Here is an 18991-nt window from a genome sequence, read left to right on the forward strand (position 1 = left end):
GTTTGAGTATTTGTCAGACATTTTTCTCAAAATTAACAAAATAAGCCTGTCATTTCAAAGAAAACCTCTGATGGTATTTGTTGCCAATTATGAAATTCAAGCTTACATGCAAATATTAGAATTCAAGCTTACATGCAAATATTGAATTTTGGAAAAATTCAAATTCTTTACTTAGTTTGATAACCTCTCCATACATATAGACTTTTTCTTGTGAGATCAGTGGTATATTAACGACTATGATTTTTTTTTGATATTGTAAAATGAAATGTATCAACATTTAGAAGCTTTGCATGATGCTCAGTGAACCAATTATTTTCCAAAAGACCAATGCATAATGTTACGAAATTATTCATTAGTAGAAGATCCAGAGTACAAGATAATGTAGGTGGAATTTTAATGTAGCTGAGTATGAAATGGTGATTGATATATTTCCAGATTCTGAATTGCCAGAAATCTTGAGCAAACTTTGGACTTCCACAAGGTATGAAATTTGAGAAATGTAAGAAACTACTTTTAAGTAGTTTTAAGTAGTTAAACTACCACTTAAGGAATTTTAGTTTAGAAATAAAGAATATTCGCAACTATTTGAAAAGGCTATTAAAATTTTTTTCCATTTTTAAACTACATATCTGTGAGACCAGATTTTCCCCATGTACTTCAACCAAAACAACATATTACAAGAGATGAAATGCAGAAGAAGATAGAGATTCTAGCGATCTTCTACTAAGGTGTAAATTAAAGAGATTCACAATAATATAAAATAATGCTACTCTTCTGATCAAATTTATTTTTGTTTTTGGAATTATAATTATTTTAATAAAAATATGTTATTTATATTAATAAGTCATAGACTTTAAATAGATGAATAAATATTTTTAAAAGTCTCAGTTTCAATGTCTATTAAAGTAGATATTTATAGAAATAACACACAGAAACAAGTTTTGGGAGTCTTCAATAATTTTTTTTCTTTAAAAAAATTTTTTTCAAACAGAGCCATACACATTTGTATATACCACGTGTCCCCGAAAATAAGACCTAACCAGAAAATAAGCCCTAGAATGATTTTTCAGGATGACATCCCCTGAATATAAGCCTTAATGCGTCTTTTGGAGCAGAAATTAATATAAGACCCAGTCTTATTTTTAGGGAAACATGATGGTATATATTGTCTATGGCTGCTTTGGGGCTATAAAGACAGCACTGAGTTGTTGAGAAAGAAACCATGTGTCCCTGAAAACCTAAAATATTTACTATCTAACTCTAATTAAAAGTTTGCCACCACTACTGTAGGCTAATGTAATATCACAGTATTTGAAGTGGTGTCATTTTATGGCTTGTATGTGCATAGTAGAAATACCATACAAAACCAACACATAATATAAAGAGTAGACTTACAAGAAATTTAGTCAGCTCCCTTCTCTATCCCAGTTACTTAAAGGTCTTCTACTTATTCAATACAGCAATTATCTCTGACATAAAAACTTTAAATCATTATATCTTAACTCCAGAGAAGTGCATTAGTGGTCCAAGATAATTTGAACTATGTTAAAGTTCTTTCACTTGTAATATCTATGTTTCTCTTGATTCACACTCCCATACCTCTGCTCCCTCCTGGATCTTTTCATGGTGTTCTCTGAAATGAATACTCCCTGTATCAGCTTGCTAGGGCTGCCCTGACAAAATACCACAGACTGAATGGCTTAAACAACAGAAACTTATTTTCTCACATCTCTGGACGCTGGAAGTCCAAGATCAAAATGTCTGCACGTTTGGTTTTTCTCCTGCAGTTTCTTTCCTTGGCTTGTAGATGGCCACTTTCTCACTGTGTCCTCACATGGCCTGTTCTCTGTCAATAATTTTTAAAGTATAAAAAAATGCTCTGAGAAATGCCAATACAGACATATTTAGGAAACTGGCTTAGAAAGGTTTTGTCCTTTGTCCTCCTGCTCACATTACCTGTCTTCATGCCACCTGCTGGCCAACTGCGAAATCGATGCCCATCCTATATATATATATTTTTTTAATAGCATCCTACTGCTTTTATCAATTACTCTATTGGGTAGCGTGGTCTAAATGACTGTAAAAAACAGACTCATACATGTATAATATAAAATGGCTCAAACACAGTAAAGGAATTTCTTCCTTATTTAACAATTGCTGGCTTTATTCCACACTGATTCAGGATGGTTCTGCCATCTCTTGCAGCTTTGTTACCTATGTTCAGTTGGCAAAAGGTGAAGGTACACTCACTTCTTTAAAACTTTGCTTTGGAAGTATCACAATTACTTCTGCTCAAATTCCATTGATGAGAATTAGTTAATGGGCATACCTGATATGCCTGATGGCTAATAGCCATCTATTAGCTGTGAAAGGGGAGAATGGATTTTGGTAGTTGGCTGCCTACTGCTGTGATTTAGTACCTAGAGATTGGTTCAGAATTGGATTTGGTTATGAACCTTGGTTCTATAACTTACTATCCTGTGGCCTTGTGTATTATTTATATCTGAAATTCCTCTTTACTGAAGCTAACTTGGGTAAAGGGGCCTTATCTGTCTTGTTTTCCACTCCATGCTTAATTCTGGATATACCACAGTGAACGAGGTACACTGGATTCTTACCTTCATGGGATTTACATGTCAAGTGGAGTTTCTGTTTCTTGATATATGGGTTAAACTTGATTCAAACACTCAAATTTCATTTCATGTGGAAGCCCAAAGTCTACTCAAGTTTTCTAAAAATATCTGAAAGGATGACAGTCTCATAATCTCATCAGCTTTCCAGACTCATGTTCCTAGATGTGTTGCCTTTTTATTCACCACATTGCCACGGATGTTAATACATCCGTTTCACACATTCCCACAAAACAACTGACCTAGACTAAGCATTTGTGGGTAATGGAGACTCCCCTAAGGACTTTGGGAAGGGTCTTAATGCTCATTGCAGAGCACAAATCTCCGGATCCTCATTAGCCATTTTTGCTTTTAAAATGCTTTTTGGCTACCCATTCACCCTGAGCTCCTGTTTAGATTTTTTCCATCCAGTGGCCAGCATCCCACCTCACTGATTCCTCTCCCACCTCTTGGATTATTTATGAGAATTTGAATTCATTTCCCTTTATAATTTAGAGCACTTTAGCTCTCTTTATTTCCCACTCCCAAATCTTAAGACGCTCGGTAGATAAAAAGACTCTAATTCCCAAAGAATATAATTTTAAGAGGAAGTTGTAATCATTGAGTGCAAATAAAAAGTCTGTATATGTTTGTGTTCTCTAGGCTGATGGCTCAATTCAGGGCTGGGATGATGACTGATCAGACCAAAAAACCTGAGGCCAAGACTCTGTCTCCGGAGCATAATTCATTACTTGGCACATAGCAGCACGCAGTAAATATTTTTAGAAGATAGTTATTGAATTCAGAGTCTTTGATGAATATTGGGATAAATGATCAGCAGTTTAGTAGTTTATAGTGATGCTATGGGTTAGAAAATGGGGAAGCTTGAATTCATTTCTTTATTTCCTCAGTATTTTGTTGTGCTTGTCATAACATAAACTAATACGTATCAATGTATGTTTTGGTATTTTACAAATATGGCTTGTGTTCTGGTAATGACTGAGATGAAACATTGGTGGTTAAAGTTTTCTGACATTAATAATAGTTTAACAAAATAAAAATAATGGTGGGAAATTAACCAACACAGAAAGGAGCAGAGGAAGATTGAAAAAGAAAATTAGCATTGTATTAAACTCCTATTTTTTATTATTCTCTTTAGAAAATGATTTTTATTTAGTAATCTCTTAAATTCTCATTACAACCTAGATAGTATTGCCCCATTTTACAGATGTGAAAACTGACGCTGAAAGAGTGGTTTGCTAACGGGTGCAGGTAGAGAGGGAGCACTAGAACCCAGTCCTCCTAAATCTGCGTTACGGCTGCTGCCCTTTAAAACTAGATGTATCCCTTCTAATTAAGCGTTATGAGAAACCAGTAGAAAGAATAAACGTCAGGTTTTGCTACCTACCACAAACTTGTCCGAATCCCTTGCCATCGATGACTGCGGCGAGCAGCTAAGGGACTAGGAGGTGGTCGGTCGTCTCCGGGAGCTTTGCGTGCGCGTGCCCGACAGGGTAGCGTACACCGCGCGCCGGCGGCGCCGCCCCCGTCTTACTCCGTCGCCATAGCGACTGCCCTGGCAACCGCCAAGCGCTGCGGGCCTCCGGGCGGGCTGCGTTAGGACACGCTGCGCTCTTCCCTTCCCTTCCCACCGGGCTGTTTTTCTTCCTTTCCTCTTTCCTGCCCTCCCTCCCTTCTCCCCCTCTGCACAATCATGGCGGGCGGGACCGGGGACGTTCGGAAGCTTTTCATCTTCACTACTACCCAGAATTACTTTGGACTGGTGTCGGAACTCGGGGGCCAGGCACTGCTGTACCACCGTCCTGAAATCAACAACTTTTTGGATGATGGGAACCAGATGCTCCTCAGGGTGCAGCGATCCGACGGCGGAATCAACTTTTCCAACACGGTATGGTTCCCTGCACCCCTGCCCCGAGCTGCCTTTATGGCCTCAGTCTCTGCCGGGGGGATGTCGGTGCCTCTTCAACCTCCCAGGTCGGACCCTCTTCTGGAGCCAGAGGCTGCCTCCGCCTTGGCGGAACTGTTCTCTTGCTTCAGCACGTAGACTCAGAGCTTGCGACGTCCTGACCAAAGGACGCTGCCTGTCCACACACCTGAGCAGAACAATTATATTCTTTCCTAGATGTTTTTCCTCCTAAAGACGACAGATGGGTTCTAACAAACGAACGAACAAAAACACCCCCGCCCCCAACATTTACCTTATTTAGTTATTAAAAAATATTTTTCTCTCCTCTTGTTGAGTTTTTTTTTTTTTTTTTTTTTTGAGGCCAGTTTTAGTGTATCTTTTTTGGGTTACATGGTAAGTTTAAATTTGCTCGAGGGAAAGATTAGTTAGGGATTCAAATCTTTTACGAAATGATACAAAGTTTGAATTATTTTTTGATGTACAATATGTGATATATTGATTTACTTATTGTGCTGCTACCTCCCCTGGCAAGATTGCTTAAAAAATGGTTGCATTTACAATTAGGATGTATATATATAAGTTAACATATATGTTAGTAAGTTAATATATATACAAGTATTTGGTATGTATACGACGTACATTATCTATGTGTGTGTGTATATACCAGGGGTGCCAAAAAAATGTATACACATCTTAAGAGATGTTATCTATGCTCAAGCAGTAGTTCGCCATAATCAGAAGTGTCTGGACGCTGATGGTAACCACTTTGAGCACCTCTTGTAATTGCAGAAGTCACATGGGACTTGTATTCATCTTTTGTTATCAGTATGTTGAGTATTACAATTAAAGTATTTCCCTTTCTTAAAATGTGTATACATTGTTTTGGCACCCTTTTGTCTATGTATATTCTGGGTAGTATTGAAGATGAAAAGCTTCCGAATGTCCCTGGTATATACATATTAAAGGGGCTCAGTAAAAGGATGAAAGATAACAAATCACAAACATTTTTAAACTTCTTTTTTTGATGTGCACCCATATCTCTACGTGTATTGGACACACAGCCAGCACTGAGTGCGTTTTTGTAGGATGATTGAATCGTTCACCGCATTCACTGAATCTTTAGTCTTGGATTTAATTCAATTCTATTCAGTAAACTTTCATTTTGAACTTAGTATATGCAAAGCACTTTGCTAGGCTTGCAGGTTTACAAAAAATATAAAAAGGATGGAAATCATAGCTAACATTTATTGTCTCTTTACACTGTCAGGTACTGTTCTAAGCACTTTGAGCATAATGGCTCATTTAATATTTACAACAACACTGTAAGATAGAAACGATTTTTATTTCCTAAGTGTCAACTACTCCACTTCTCTAATGGGTAGTGTAATTCAGAATAGGACTCCCGACTTCTGCCTTCCAGAGCCTCACTCCAGTGGCCTACAATGAAAGACATATACTCAACAAGTTATAAAATTAGGGCACACTGTTTCAAATGCCACTGAAAGTTTAGATAGAGTGTAATGGGGAAACAAGATAAGGAGCGGTTTGAATTTGTGAAAATGTATCTTGGGTTCAATATTGAAAATCGAAGCTATTGTTTTTGAAAGTGAATGCCATTACTAGTAGAGCCCAACAATGTATTAATATTTTATTTTTAGTCATATAACACACTACAGCTTTTTAGTCATATTTGAAAATGTTTTGTTATGTCTTAAATTGTACTTTAGATGTCTGAGAGTCAGCATGATTTAATTAGTTAATAAATTAACAAGTCTTTATTGAGTACCTAATTATGGTATAGGTCTGGCACTCTCCCAGGTGCTGGGGATAAAGCCAGGAACACATCAGAGTTTGTCTTCAAGGAGTAACATTTGAATGGACAAAAATAGGTTAAACAGATACACACAGATACATAATGTGACATAATTTTGAGTGTTGGTAAGTGCTGTTAACACTAAAAATAGTGTTAAAGTTAGTGATAGAGGTGGCATAGGGAACAGTATGAAACTAGAGTAGGAGGGAATACCTGTCTGGATTAGTGACTTTCGAAGTGAGATTTGAATGATGAGTTTATAGGCATACATAAGATTTAAGGGAAGAGTGTTTTAAGCAAAAGAAATGGTAAGTACCAAGGTTCTGAGCTGGGTCTCACCTTGGTTTCAAGGGGCAGGAAAAAAAAATCCAGAATGATTGCTGAAGTTTAATGAATATCTAGAGAGTGTGGGGAGTTGCGTCACAGGCTGATCATTTAGGACCTTGTACACCTGTAGCCAAATGAGCCTTTGGTTTAATTCTGACTTTGGCGAGGACAAAACTTATTGTCCTGATGGATGCTTTAGGGAGCCTTGGCCAGTGGATATAGTTGAAGTTTGGTATTACCATACCAAACAGAGTACGGTATGTGTATTTTTGAATTTTATTTTTTTGAATTCGGATGTGTATTTTTGAATTTTATTTTTTCAGATAGGTAGGAAGGGGAAGTACAAGGGGATGTACTACTTAGTGAATTTTTCAAATCTACAGATCTGCATCTTGTTATCCCACTTGCTTGTAATTGGAATAAAATGATCATACTAGCAATATAATGCCAATGTGTGAAACTGATAGTTTCATTTTCTGGAAAACATAATGATTGGGATAAAAGAAGGAGCAAGTAGCATCTAGAAGCTCACTCATCCATAAGGTGTTTTTCATACATAGCAGTGAACTTGTTTGAAAGCTTTTTAATGAATAGGCTTCTCTTCCTGGACAAAGAAATAACAACTGCGAAAATATGTATGTAATGCAAAAACTTTTAGACAGTATACTTTTCAGCTAATGAAGTAATTACTATTAACTGACCTATTTTAAACATGGTTGCTTTAGTGAATTCCAATTTAGCTCATTCAGTTTCAATTTTAAATAACTTAGTTATATGACAATTTAATAAAAAAGTTTGATGCTCAAATTGAAGGAAAAAATTTTGGTTCAGGTAAAGATGACTTTCGGAGAGACAACTAAGTTCATTTTGATAGTTTTGAGTTTATGCACAACTGAAAAAACATCTTTTACAATGGTAGTTTCAGGTAAGGGGATAATTAATTAACGTCCTTGTTATAGACTTTCTGGAGTAGAGTGGAGAAGTATACTACTCATCAGTGTGTACCTGGGGCACACAGCTTTGATCTGAATCTGGCTAGAGTGGAATAGTTAGCAGTGTATGTCATCAATATTTATATAGTGCTTTCTGGTTATAAATCACTTATCAAAGTAGCTTTATATTACAATCACATGTAAGTGGGGAAACGTTTTAAAACCCCAGTATTCTTAAGGAGCAGAGATAAGTTGGTTATAATATATAATTATTTTAAAGTAACTGTTTTCCCAAGGGATAAAATTACAGTGATACAACATTTGAGGGAACATTTCTTTCAAATATTAACTTTTATGAAGATAACATTAAAAATCATTTGTTTTATCACTTTAGATTGATTTTGCTGACACAAAAGATAAAGTGCTGGTGTTTTTCAAGCTGCGACCTGAAGTAATTACCGATCAGAATCTGCATAACAACATTCTTGTTTCATCTATGTTAGAATCACCTATAAATTCCCTTTATCAAGCAGTACGGCAAGTATTTGCACCAGTATTGTTAAAGGTGAGTAAGTTAAAGTAGCCATATGGTTATTGTTTTTTTCTTTTGCCCTTACCCCCCCAACCCTCCCATCACCCCCCCTAAACCTCCCAATACCCGGTTTTTTAAGCAACTGTTTCTCAGTCTAGTTGTGTGGGACACAGTTCCCTGGCCCATGCTGGTATTATGAGCCTTGCGCTCCACCCAAGCTGGGATAGTCAGTTGCCAGTCGTCGGTCAGCTGCTCACAGCAGCTCACAGCAGCTCTCATCGGCTGCCAGCCTCTCACGATGGCTGTTGGCCACTCACGCCGACTGCTAGCCACATGCCGGCTGCCGGCCAGCATGGCCACTAGCCCCTCATAGTAGCACACATCAGCACACAGCAGACCATGGCAGTCCACGGCAGCCCACAGCAGCCCAAGGCAGCACACAGCAGCTCACACAGACCTCTGGCTGCTCACAGCAGCCCAGCTCCAGGGAGAGCCATTGTTCACAGTCTTAGCTGTAGAGGGCGCAGCTCACTGGCCCATGTGGGAATCGAACCTGCGACCTAGGCGTTAGCAAGGTGCTCCAACCGCCTGAGCCACTGGGCCCCCCTGGTTATTGTTTTTTTAACCTAGGTTATTTGGATAAATATTTTCATAAATACAAACATAAAAATTTATTTTGTTTACTGTTAATATCATTAGTATTTTAGTTTTTTAAAAAGTTAAAGTAAGCTTTGTTGACAAATACAGAAGTTGGAGAAAGGTATAAAATGCAATCCACGTTAGCTTTCACATTGCTATAGAGACTTTTCTTTCTTATGAAATGTAGGTAGTGTTAGGCTTTGAGTGAAATAGGTGAACTTCGACTTAGTTCTTTGATTGTGTTTTAGGAGCCTGTTAAATTGACAAGCTTTTGATCAATGTTTGCTCTTGTCTGTTTTTATTTAGGATCAGGAATGGAGCAGAAACTTAGATCCCAAACTTCAGAATCTTTTAAGTGAACTAGAAGCTGGGTTGGGTATAGTTCTACGAAGATCAGACACTAATTCATCAAAATTGAAATTGAAGGAAGATGACACACGAGGTATATAACCATAACTTAATTACAGAAAGTCAAAATGATTGTCTTATTAGTACGTTAGAAAATATATTTCTTCAACGGTTTCTTTCCACACTTTTGTATCTTTTTTGAGCCTAAGCTTCTTTTAAACAAATAGATGTATATGCATTTGGAGAAGAGGAAAATGTCATCTTTAACAATGGTCAGTTCATGGAAATAGAAAATATAATTGAGTCTTGTTATTTGCAGTAGTTAGGTTCTGTAAAGTCACCGTGTACACTGAAGTAGCGAATGCTGAACCACAGCTCCTAGGGGTAATACAGAGTTAGGGTCCTATGAGCCTCGGCTCATAACATTTTTGTCAATTGCTCTTGCTATATGTGCGTTTCTATTTAAGGACACTTTATTTAATATATATTGTTGATTCATTAACATTGACCTCATGGCCAACAGCACTGTAACTGGTGCCTGAATGAAGCTTATCTGACACAAGTGTTTTCTCTGTAAGGCTCAGCACAGTATGCTTGTGCTTAGGAATACTGGACAGTGCTTCAGCTCTATGCTCGGGGTGCATTTTAAACAGCAAAAGCTCCAACAGAAAGTACAAAATTGTGAAAAATGTGCCACTAAATAGATTACAAAAAGGACTTATTTACTAGAAGATAGGAAACAAGAAGGCAGTGCCTTTTCCCAACCTCAACTTGGAGTTGCCCTAAGTGTAGGGAGACTACAGTTTTCACTGCTCCGCACATGTTCGCAGAGGACCACAAAAAGCACTGCGAGTATTGATTTTAGGTTACAAATAAATGTTAGCAAGTAAATTAATTAAATGTTAGCAAGTAGATGAATTCCTCAATACAGAATCCACAAATAATGAGGATTGACCCTAATGGTGTACTTGCAAAGATAATAGGCCATTGACTTTTATTTTAAAATGTATTTTATCTCAAGGTAATTATAGCTTTATTGTAGCTATTGATAAATTATTATTCATATGAACAAGTAATGTGAAGTGCATGACATACACAAGTCATTATTTTAAAATAGTAGACATACAGTTTTATTCTTTGCTTGAGGAGTAAATTAGATGTTTTTTGAATTCTATAGACCCAGAAAAAATAGTGCGTTTATTTCCAGCATGTGATTGTTCAACTAGAGATTGCCTAGTTCACTGGGAAATTTAAATGCAAATTTAAAAGTAAAACTATTTTAATTTGCTTATATTTTGAAATTGAATTGCAAACATTTATTGATTAAATTATAATCATTTCCAATTTGGGTAATATCCAATATCATGATGCATTTCTCTGGAATTAGATTTAGAAAAGCCTAGTGTTTGAGCAGCAAAATCATTGATGTAAGAAGCAGATTGGCAGTTCAGTTATGAATGGTATGTTAAAGCAAATAGCAGTCAAGCATACTGAGCAATAAATTTGACATAAAGTATAAATTTGGTGCTGTTATTTTTTTTAGTGGATTTAAGTAAGAATTTTCTGTTGATAGAAATTGTAAAACTTTTTTCTGTACGTCCTCAGGAAAAAGGACTATATATATGAATGTATGAAATATGCAAAATCAGCGTAATGAACCAGATAACTTTATGGCTTTTCATTTTCAATTGATACATTTTTTTTTTCCCTTTTCACTTTTTCAGGTATTCTTACACCAAATGATGAGTTCCAGTTTTGGATAGAACAAGGTCATCGTGGAAATAAACAGATTAGTAAAGAAAGAGCCAATTATTTTAAAGAATTATTTGAAACAATCGCAAGAGTATGTGATTCATACATAGTTATATATTAGGCTTTTGATAAAAGTACTTTAGGATTCTATTTTTTAATAAGAGTTACCTCTGTTTTAAAATCATTAGTTGATGGTTTGCAACAAAATATATCCTTCATATATAGCAGGGTTTGCTTAAGGTGTGTATTTAACATGAGTACAACTTAGAAATCCAAACTTTTAAAAAAGTTTAATCTTTAGTAAATATTTTTTTCTCAAAACATAATTACTGTAGTAGATAGGGGGAAAATACTAATACACTAACAAGGTGTATTTATGGAGATAATATATGTTCTTTTGAAAGAATGTTCACTTTATTCAAATTAGCGTTTTGAAGTAACTGTAATATAAAAAGTCTTCGTTTTATATTAATACTTATTTGATTGGTTATTCCTTGATGTATCTACGGAGAGGTTAAATAAGTGACCATTTTAATTATGGTTATAAAAAGTCTTTTTTTCAAAATGAATAAATAGTAATTTTCTATTTATTCCCAATAATATTTCAATAATATAATGTTAATGAAGTGTTTGAAGTGATTTTAAGCTTTTTTTGAAACAGTGATGAAATGTACTATACAATAGTACCTTGTACTATGATGGTATTGTTGATAACTTTATGTAGCACAGTAAATGAATAACTATGTCATCTACAATGGGAAGGTATAGATGGTGATAAGTCTATCTGTATTAGGTAAGTAAAAGAAATGGGTCCACATTTAAAGAAAATTAGGCCAAGGGTAAAATTAAATGAATAGATTTTTTGCAATTTATGTTTGTTATGGCTTTCGTGAAATTTATGTCTGTGAAGTAACTTACAATGTATTTACGTGAAGAAGAAATATATCATCTGGTAGAAGAAGGAGGAGAAAATAATATGGCACATATTAGAATTGTAGCAGTTGAAAAAGTCTGAGAATATTTTGACTATATTGCCCAAGGTATGAATTTGATTATGTTTACAAATGAGTGTGTTTTGGTTTTAGGAGTTTTATAACTTGGATGGTCTGTCCTTACTGGAAGTGGTTGACTTGGTGGAGACGACTCGGGATGTTGTCGACGATGTCTGGAGACAAACAGAACATGACCATTATCCTGAGTCACGAATGTTACATCTCTTAGATATCATAGGTACTAGCAAAGAAATCAACTTGTGAAATTTGGGAAGCCCGTTTTATTTTGTTTTCTGTTTTCTTTAAGTCCTACTTAAAATGCTCCTTCATGTAATAATTGTTGCTTAAAGTAACCCTTAAAGCAAATACAGGATTGTTTAAATAGACAGTTGTATATAGTTGGTTAATATAAATCATATGTGTCAAATTCTTTGACCATTAATACAACTACATTTACATAGATTTTTAGGTCCTTGTGTATGAATTAATTTAGACTTTATTTTGTAATGAACTGAAAACTTCTTTAATATTATATTGGCTTATCTGTCAGTATTAAAAGTGCCAATACTTTTTGACCCTCTTGTTATTATCCTAAGGAAATCCTGTTATTATCCTAAGGAAATATTAGACAAGTACATAAAGGTGTATGTGTAAGAATATTTATTGCAGCATTGTTCGTAGTGAAAGAGTAGAAACAAATAGCAATTGAGAAGTGGTCACATAATGCTACATCCATACAGTAGGCTCTGCAGCCTTTATAAAAATGTACATCTTTCACACTTGAAAGATGTACGTGATATATTGTGAGATGCAAAAATACTTATGTTTTTGAAAAATATTTGTTATGGACAATTCTAGTTTAAGGGTGTGCCTTGGTATTTCATAGATCCTTAGCTTGCTAATTTGTGTATTATTTTAATTTTGTCACAAGCATGTACTCTATAATTATTTTGTAAAAGACATATCCATTAAAAGTTTGCTTTATGTTTTATTAGGTGGTTCATTTGGAAGATTTGTTCAGAAAAAGTTGGGAACTTTGAACCTATGGGAAGATCCTTATTATCTTGTGAAAGAAAATCTGAAAGCTGGCATTTCAATTTGTGAACAGTGGGTGATTGCCTGCAAGTATTTAACAGGTCAGGTGTGGCAGCGCTATGTTCCTCATCCATGGAAAAATGAAAAATATTTTCCTGAAACACTTGACAAACTTGGCAAACGCCTTGAAGAGGTATCAGTTGATTATTTGGCTCTTTGTCTTTAAGTGTGAAGTAGGTCCTTTCTTGTTTGTGAATGGATTTTGTAATTAACAAGCACTACACATCTGATATAAACTATTTATACTTTTGGGAGAGAATAAGAGTTAAAGTTCATGTAAGATAATTTATGGCGTCATTTGGTACAGTGCCAGCTGCACAGGGGCTGTTAACTAAGTGCTGGTTTCCATCTCCTTTCTTTGGTGTGTGGCTGTTCACCTTGTAAGTTGTGAACTTCTATTTTGGTCTCCTTTGTTATAAAAAAGATAATCAACCCACTTGTCCATGTATGGAAGCTGCAAGACATTCTCTTGGCTATTGAAATGGTTTTTAATCAGGGACAGCTTTTTAGGGGGTACTCAGTAGAAATATTTGAAACAGCTGCTTAATTTTCGTAAGTTAGTGTTTCAGTATAGGACTTACATATTTAGCTTGAAGGATTAGGCAAAAATGAGAATATGCAAAGATAGCATAGCTGACGTTGCTCTTTTCTGCTTAGGGTTTCTTTGGGGATCTTTACTTCTTTGGGGATTTTTAAAAAATATTTTTCATCGCAAAAAATTTCAAATATACATAAAAGTAAAATAGTATAATGATTGCCAGTGTATCCATTACTTAGTTTCAATAGCCATTGACATTATTCAGTACTTATTCCATCTTTGTTTCCCCAGCCTTCCTTTTTTTAAAGGAGTATTTTTAAAGTCAATAAATACCAGAAATCATATACTTTCACCCTAAAACAACCACGATGCCACTATCACATCTAACAAAATTACAACAATTTCTTAGTAGTATATTGTATCTAAACAATGTTTAATTTTTTTCATTGTTTCAGAAAGTTTTTTAAAAGTAGGTTTACTTGAATCAGGCTGCTTCATAGGTGGTACTATATATTTTTTTCTCACTTTTAGTTTGATAAGTGAGTTCAGGTATGTTTAGCCTGATCCATCTGTTATAATGTTCTCCATAATTTTTTTCTTAGTGATTTTAGCAGCTATTGATGATTATGAAGGGTTGAAAACTGGTGATTTTCTAATTGTTCTTTATGCACTTGTTAGTGAAGATGGAAGAACTTTTTGTCATCAATTTTTTAGTTACCTTGATATTATAGTTTGTATAAGAATGGCAGTATAGACAGTTGCTTCTTTCCTTTTATTTAAAACTTTTTAGAACAATGAATAAGTTAGTGTCATAGTAAGTTCTATAGGCAATCAATGAAATGTTTTTTAGCAGTGAATATGAATCCATGAGTTATTATAGTTTATGTGTTTCCATTCATTGCAATTATATTCAAATTGTTTCATGTTTGGGCAGTGAGTGCCCCCTTTAAGTTGGCTTTTATGTTGTTTTGACATGAATCCAGTATTTCTTTAATAATTTCCTTACTTCCAGACCCCCCAAAATATACCAACCCATCTTGTACATTTTCTGTCTCATTCCTGGAATTCGTCGTTTCTCAAAGAACCTAGTTCTTTTTAGTGAAAATGGTAGTTATCAATACTTTTAGGCCTTCTCAATAAGGATTATAAAATGGTGTTTTTGTTTTTAGCAAGAGAAAAATAAATCATGAATTTGTACTGATATTTCCAATTCAAATAGAAGATTATAGTGTTTTTACTTCAACTTTTGATGGTTATGGAAATTTTAAATGCAAAATACAATGTTTTTCAGCTCTCTGTAAATTATACATAATAGAGTTGTTAACCTATCATTCCATTATCAGAAGTGAAATTTAATGCAGAATTATGAAAATCAGACTTACTGTATTAAGGAGGGGAGATGTTAAAACTTGATTTAAATGAGCTTTAAGCATAGTTTAAAAATAGTTAGATTTTTACATATTTTCACTAGATTTGAGCACACTGATAGTACTGTGATGTTACAGCATATGCCTTTGAATATCACTTTGATTATTGATGAGTAATAATTCTCAAAATTATAGTTTCAGTTTTGTTAATTTCAGAAACCTAGTTAAAGAAATTTTTGCCCAATGTCTTTCGTTCATAGACCTATTTGTGCAGATTCATTTATTTAAATAAATTTTTTTTTTTTAATTTATATTTTAGGTCTTGGCTGTTAGAACAATTCATGAGAAGATTCTCTATTTCTTACCTGCTAGTGAAGACAAAATCACATGCCTGGCTCGAGTATTTGAACCTTTCACTGGCCTGAATCCTGTGCAATATAATCCATATACTGAGGTTAAATATATATGTGTTTCTCTATAAAATTTTTTGTTTGTGTTGTTCTTTTTACCAGCAGATTTAAAAAATATTACAGTCTAACAATATTGATAATTTGTTTAGCCTTTATGGAAAGCTGCAGTATCCCAATATGAAAAAATCATTGCACCCACGGAACAAAAAATAGCAGGAAAATTGAAAAATTATATTTCAGAAATTCAAGATAGTCCACAGCAGGTAATATATTGAAATATTTCACTTTTAATATTTCCCTTAATGTTTTCACGCAGCATCCTACCCGTCTGTCCACTCGTACCTAACCCTAAAGAAAGGAGAGTCTGTGAGACTAATCCTTTCAGGGACTTTGCTTCACCTTTGTGCTTACCCCTTATGTCTTCCTGTTTGGCCCCAGGGGATGGCTGGTCAGCCAATGACAGGTAAAATTCCCCATGGGGGGAACAACCCAAGCCAGGCGCAGCTGTGTGGGGACCAACAGGAGAACCCATGGGGTTGATGGAGGTGGGCATAGACCCCTACTTTCCCCCGACTAAGGAGAGCTTCTGCCTCTGTGGCTTCATTCCTTCCCACACCTGCTTGGGAAGAGATTCAATGATGTGATAATAACAGTTCTCCATCTATTCATATCAGTAAGTTTCAGCATAAAGGTTTTGTCTTTTGAGGAGGTACATCCTGAGACTGACGGTTCCGGTTCCACTGCTTGCAGGCAAGGGTAATTAGTTCGAATCAGTTTTTTAGTATAATGTGTGAAATTCACAGACCTTGGAGGAAACAGTGTTGCTTTCTTGTGTGTGCATCAATAAAAGGCACAAGGTGGCCCGATTTGGGGCTCTCACTCCTTTGAGGCTGTGAAACCATTGGCCCCCTGTTTCATAACTTTCTTGATTTCTGTTTCTTTCTTAACCCTTTGCCACCCCTTCTCTTTCGCTCACTGCCTGTGTTGAGCTGGATGCGACACCTTAAGCTATTTTAGGATATGTGTATGTATTTACCAAGTTGATCCACTTGGGATGAACATATACTTATTTTATTTTATATCAGCTTCTTCAAGCATTTCTGAAATTTAAAGAGTTGGTGAAGCGTCCAACTATAAGCAAAGAATTGATGTTAGAAAGAGAAACTTTACTGGCAAGACTTGTGGACTCTGTTAAAGGTAAAAGTTTATCAGAGATTACAGTGTTTGCCTGAGAAACTATTTTTATGGGTTACTTTTTTCTTTGTTGTATATATGATTATACCATTTATGGTTAAGACTACATTTTATGACATCTATCTGCTGAAGATTAATTTACTATCTCTGTTATAAGTGACAGATTTTTTAATTAATTGGTTATTTTCTTTCTCTGTGTCACTTGATATGGTAAGAGACCAGCTCTTAGTATTTTTCTATCTACAATATTTCATGTAGTGCTTGGTATATAGAAGGCATTTAGGAAATCTTTGCTGAGTGTGTGTAATCATTTATTTGATATAAATTTTATAGATTTTCGATTAGACTTTGAGAATCGATGCCGAGGAATTCCTGGTGATGCATCTGGACCACTTTCTGGCAAAAACCTTTCAGAAGTTGTCAATAATATAGTTTGGGTTCGCCAGTTGGAACTAAAGGTATTTGTTTTTAATAAAAGTTGAAGAATACTAATTGTAAAATGTGCTAAAGTAATGTAGAAGGCACTCTAGAACTGTAGTGAAAACATTAAAAACCATTCTCTATTTTCCTTGGCATATCCATCTAATTTTCATGTGATATGTAAAATTCTGAAAAGGTATGCTGAGGAGATTCTAATTGTTCTACTCATTCCTATAGAGAGATAATTATCAAATAATTTACCATTCCAATTGTAGTTATTCCAGTTAAGTGCCCTTTAAAAAATATTCAAGAAAAAAAGCATCCTTTACACTGCATTAAAAAAATCCTTCGAAAATCTTTTGAAATGTATCATTGCAAAATCTTGGTAGTTGGGAAGTTTGTCAACAAGTTATGTTTATATAAGTAAATCATTTTAGGTTGAAAGGTAGTTAAAGGAAATGTAAAAGTAATTATGGCATTCATTGCCTTAGGTAGTGGCAGTAATTTATAGATTTAAAGGACTATTATTTTAACATTGTCAAAATTGATGTAAGAATCTTACATACTTACTAATCAGTAGGTGACAATGTCTTACATGTAACTCATATACAGTTGGTTTTAATCTGTGATGAAGAGCAAGCAAGCAGTCCTAGAACATTATAAAGGCTAGCATGAGAGGGAGAGGGAGTTCTACTTACAGTTGTATTTTTGATTTTTTATTTTCTGGAATGTTCTGCTTAATTTTCTCAGTCACCTTTCCAAGGTGCTACAATGTTTTTTCTGCAGTTTTGGAGGCAAGGCATTTTTCTCCTTTGATTGCCATTCAAATTGGCCTAATTATTGTTTGAGCTATTAACCAGAGCATTTGGCAAAGGACCCATGACTACTTAACATGTTTAGGAGTATTGCTGTATTCTTGGAGATTTGCTGAACTTTCCTTCTTATCTTTCACATTATGCCTTTTATGTGTTATCCTCTGTGTTTTGCTATTCTGAGGTTGTATAATTCAGAAGTAAAATAGGGGTTGATATTTTTATATTCACTGGCAAATCTTCTATTTTACTGTTTATAGTTGAATGGGAAAATAATTTCTGAATCACAGATCAGAGAAGGGGGCTTATTTTATGCTAATTTTTATAGATTTTAAATAATGAATGTTCTTGTCATCTGGCTTTTTAAGGTGGATGATACTATCAAGATAGCAGAGGCTCTTTTGTCTGACTTGTCAGGATTTCGATCTTTCCATCGAAGTGCTGAAGATCTCTTAGACCAGTTGAAGCTATATGAGCAAGAACAATTTGATGATTGGTCCAGGGATATTCAGTCTGGGTTGTCTGATTCTAGATCTGGTTTTTGGTAAGTATAAATAGACTCAAAAGAGAAACCTACACAAGACTGTCTTTTTCCTATGTTATTAATCCAAATGACGACATGGAATTAATCATCTCTACTTTGCCCTTTCTTCAAAGTTGCTGCTGCTCCTTGAAATTTTTTTTTTTATTCCGTGTTTCCCCAAAAATAAGACCTAGCTGGGCTATCAGCTCTAATGTGTCTTTTGGAACAAAAATTAATATAAAACCCGGTCTTATTTTATTTTATATTATATTATACTGTATTATATTATATTATATTATATTATATTATATTATATTATTGTATTATTTGATATTATATTTTATATTTTATTTTGTTTTTTTATTTGTTTTATAGGTTTTTTAATTTTATTTTACATATTTTGTTTTATGTGTTTTTTATGTTTTGTTTTATATGTTTTGTTTTATTTTATGTTTTGTTTTGTTTTATATGATTTGGTTTGTTTTATATGATATGTTTTGTTTTATTTTATGTTTTGGTTTGTTTTATTTGTTTTGTTTTATTTGTTTTGTTTATTCTGTTTTGTTCATTTGTTTTGCTTTTTATTTTGTTTTATGTAATTTGTATGATTTGTTTTATTTTTTTTATTTTGTATGTTTTGTTTTTGTTTTATATGTTTTGTTTTATTTTTATATGTTTTGTTTTATTTTGTATGTTTTGTTTTGCTTTATATGTTTTATTTGGTTTTATTTTATTTTATGTTTTGTTGTGTTTTATTTTAT

The 18991-nt window shown here is 34.4% G+C and overlaps 1 protein-coding gene across 6 annotated transcripts in view; it reads left to right on the plus strand.

Annotated features, from left to right (window-relative positions):
* The first annotated feature begins 4173 nt into the window (after positions 1-4173).
* DYNC2H1 (dynein cytoplasmic 2 heavy chain 1) overlaps positions 4174-18991 on the plus strand; it is a 289185-nt gene continuing 274367 nt past the window's right edge. For all 6 annotated transcript variants that reach the window (XM_081063149.1, XM_081063152.1, XM_081063150.1 and 3 more), the window contains exons 1-11: positions 4174-4518; positions 8003-8173; positions 9086-9221; positions 10852-10970; positions 11965-12109; positions 12867-13099; positions 15191-15325; positions 15431-15544; positions 16367-16478; positions 16809-16933; positions 18076-18251. In XM_081063149.1, coding sequence (XP_080919275.1) covers positions 4324-4518; positions 8003-8173; positions 9086-9221; positions 10852-10970; positions 11965-12109; positions 12867-13099; positions 15191-15325; positions 15431-15544; positions 16367-16478; positions 16809-16933; positions 18076-18251 — 1661 coding nt within the window. In that variant the 5' untranslated portion in view covers positions 4174-4323. The remainder of the gene's footprint in view (positions 4519-8002; positions 8174-9085; positions 9222-10851; positions 10971-11964; positions 12110-12866; positions 13100-15190; positions 15326-15430; positions 15545-16366; positions 16479-16808; positions 16934-18075; positions 18252-18991) is intronic.

Source organism: Rhinolophus hipposideros, assembly GCF_964194185.1.
Source record: "Rhinolophus hipposideros genome assembly, chromosome: 10".
Taxonomy (NCBI): domain Eukaryota; kingdom Metazoa; phylum Chordata; class Mammalia; order Chiroptera; family Rhinolophidae; genus Rhinolophus; species Rhinolophus hipposideros.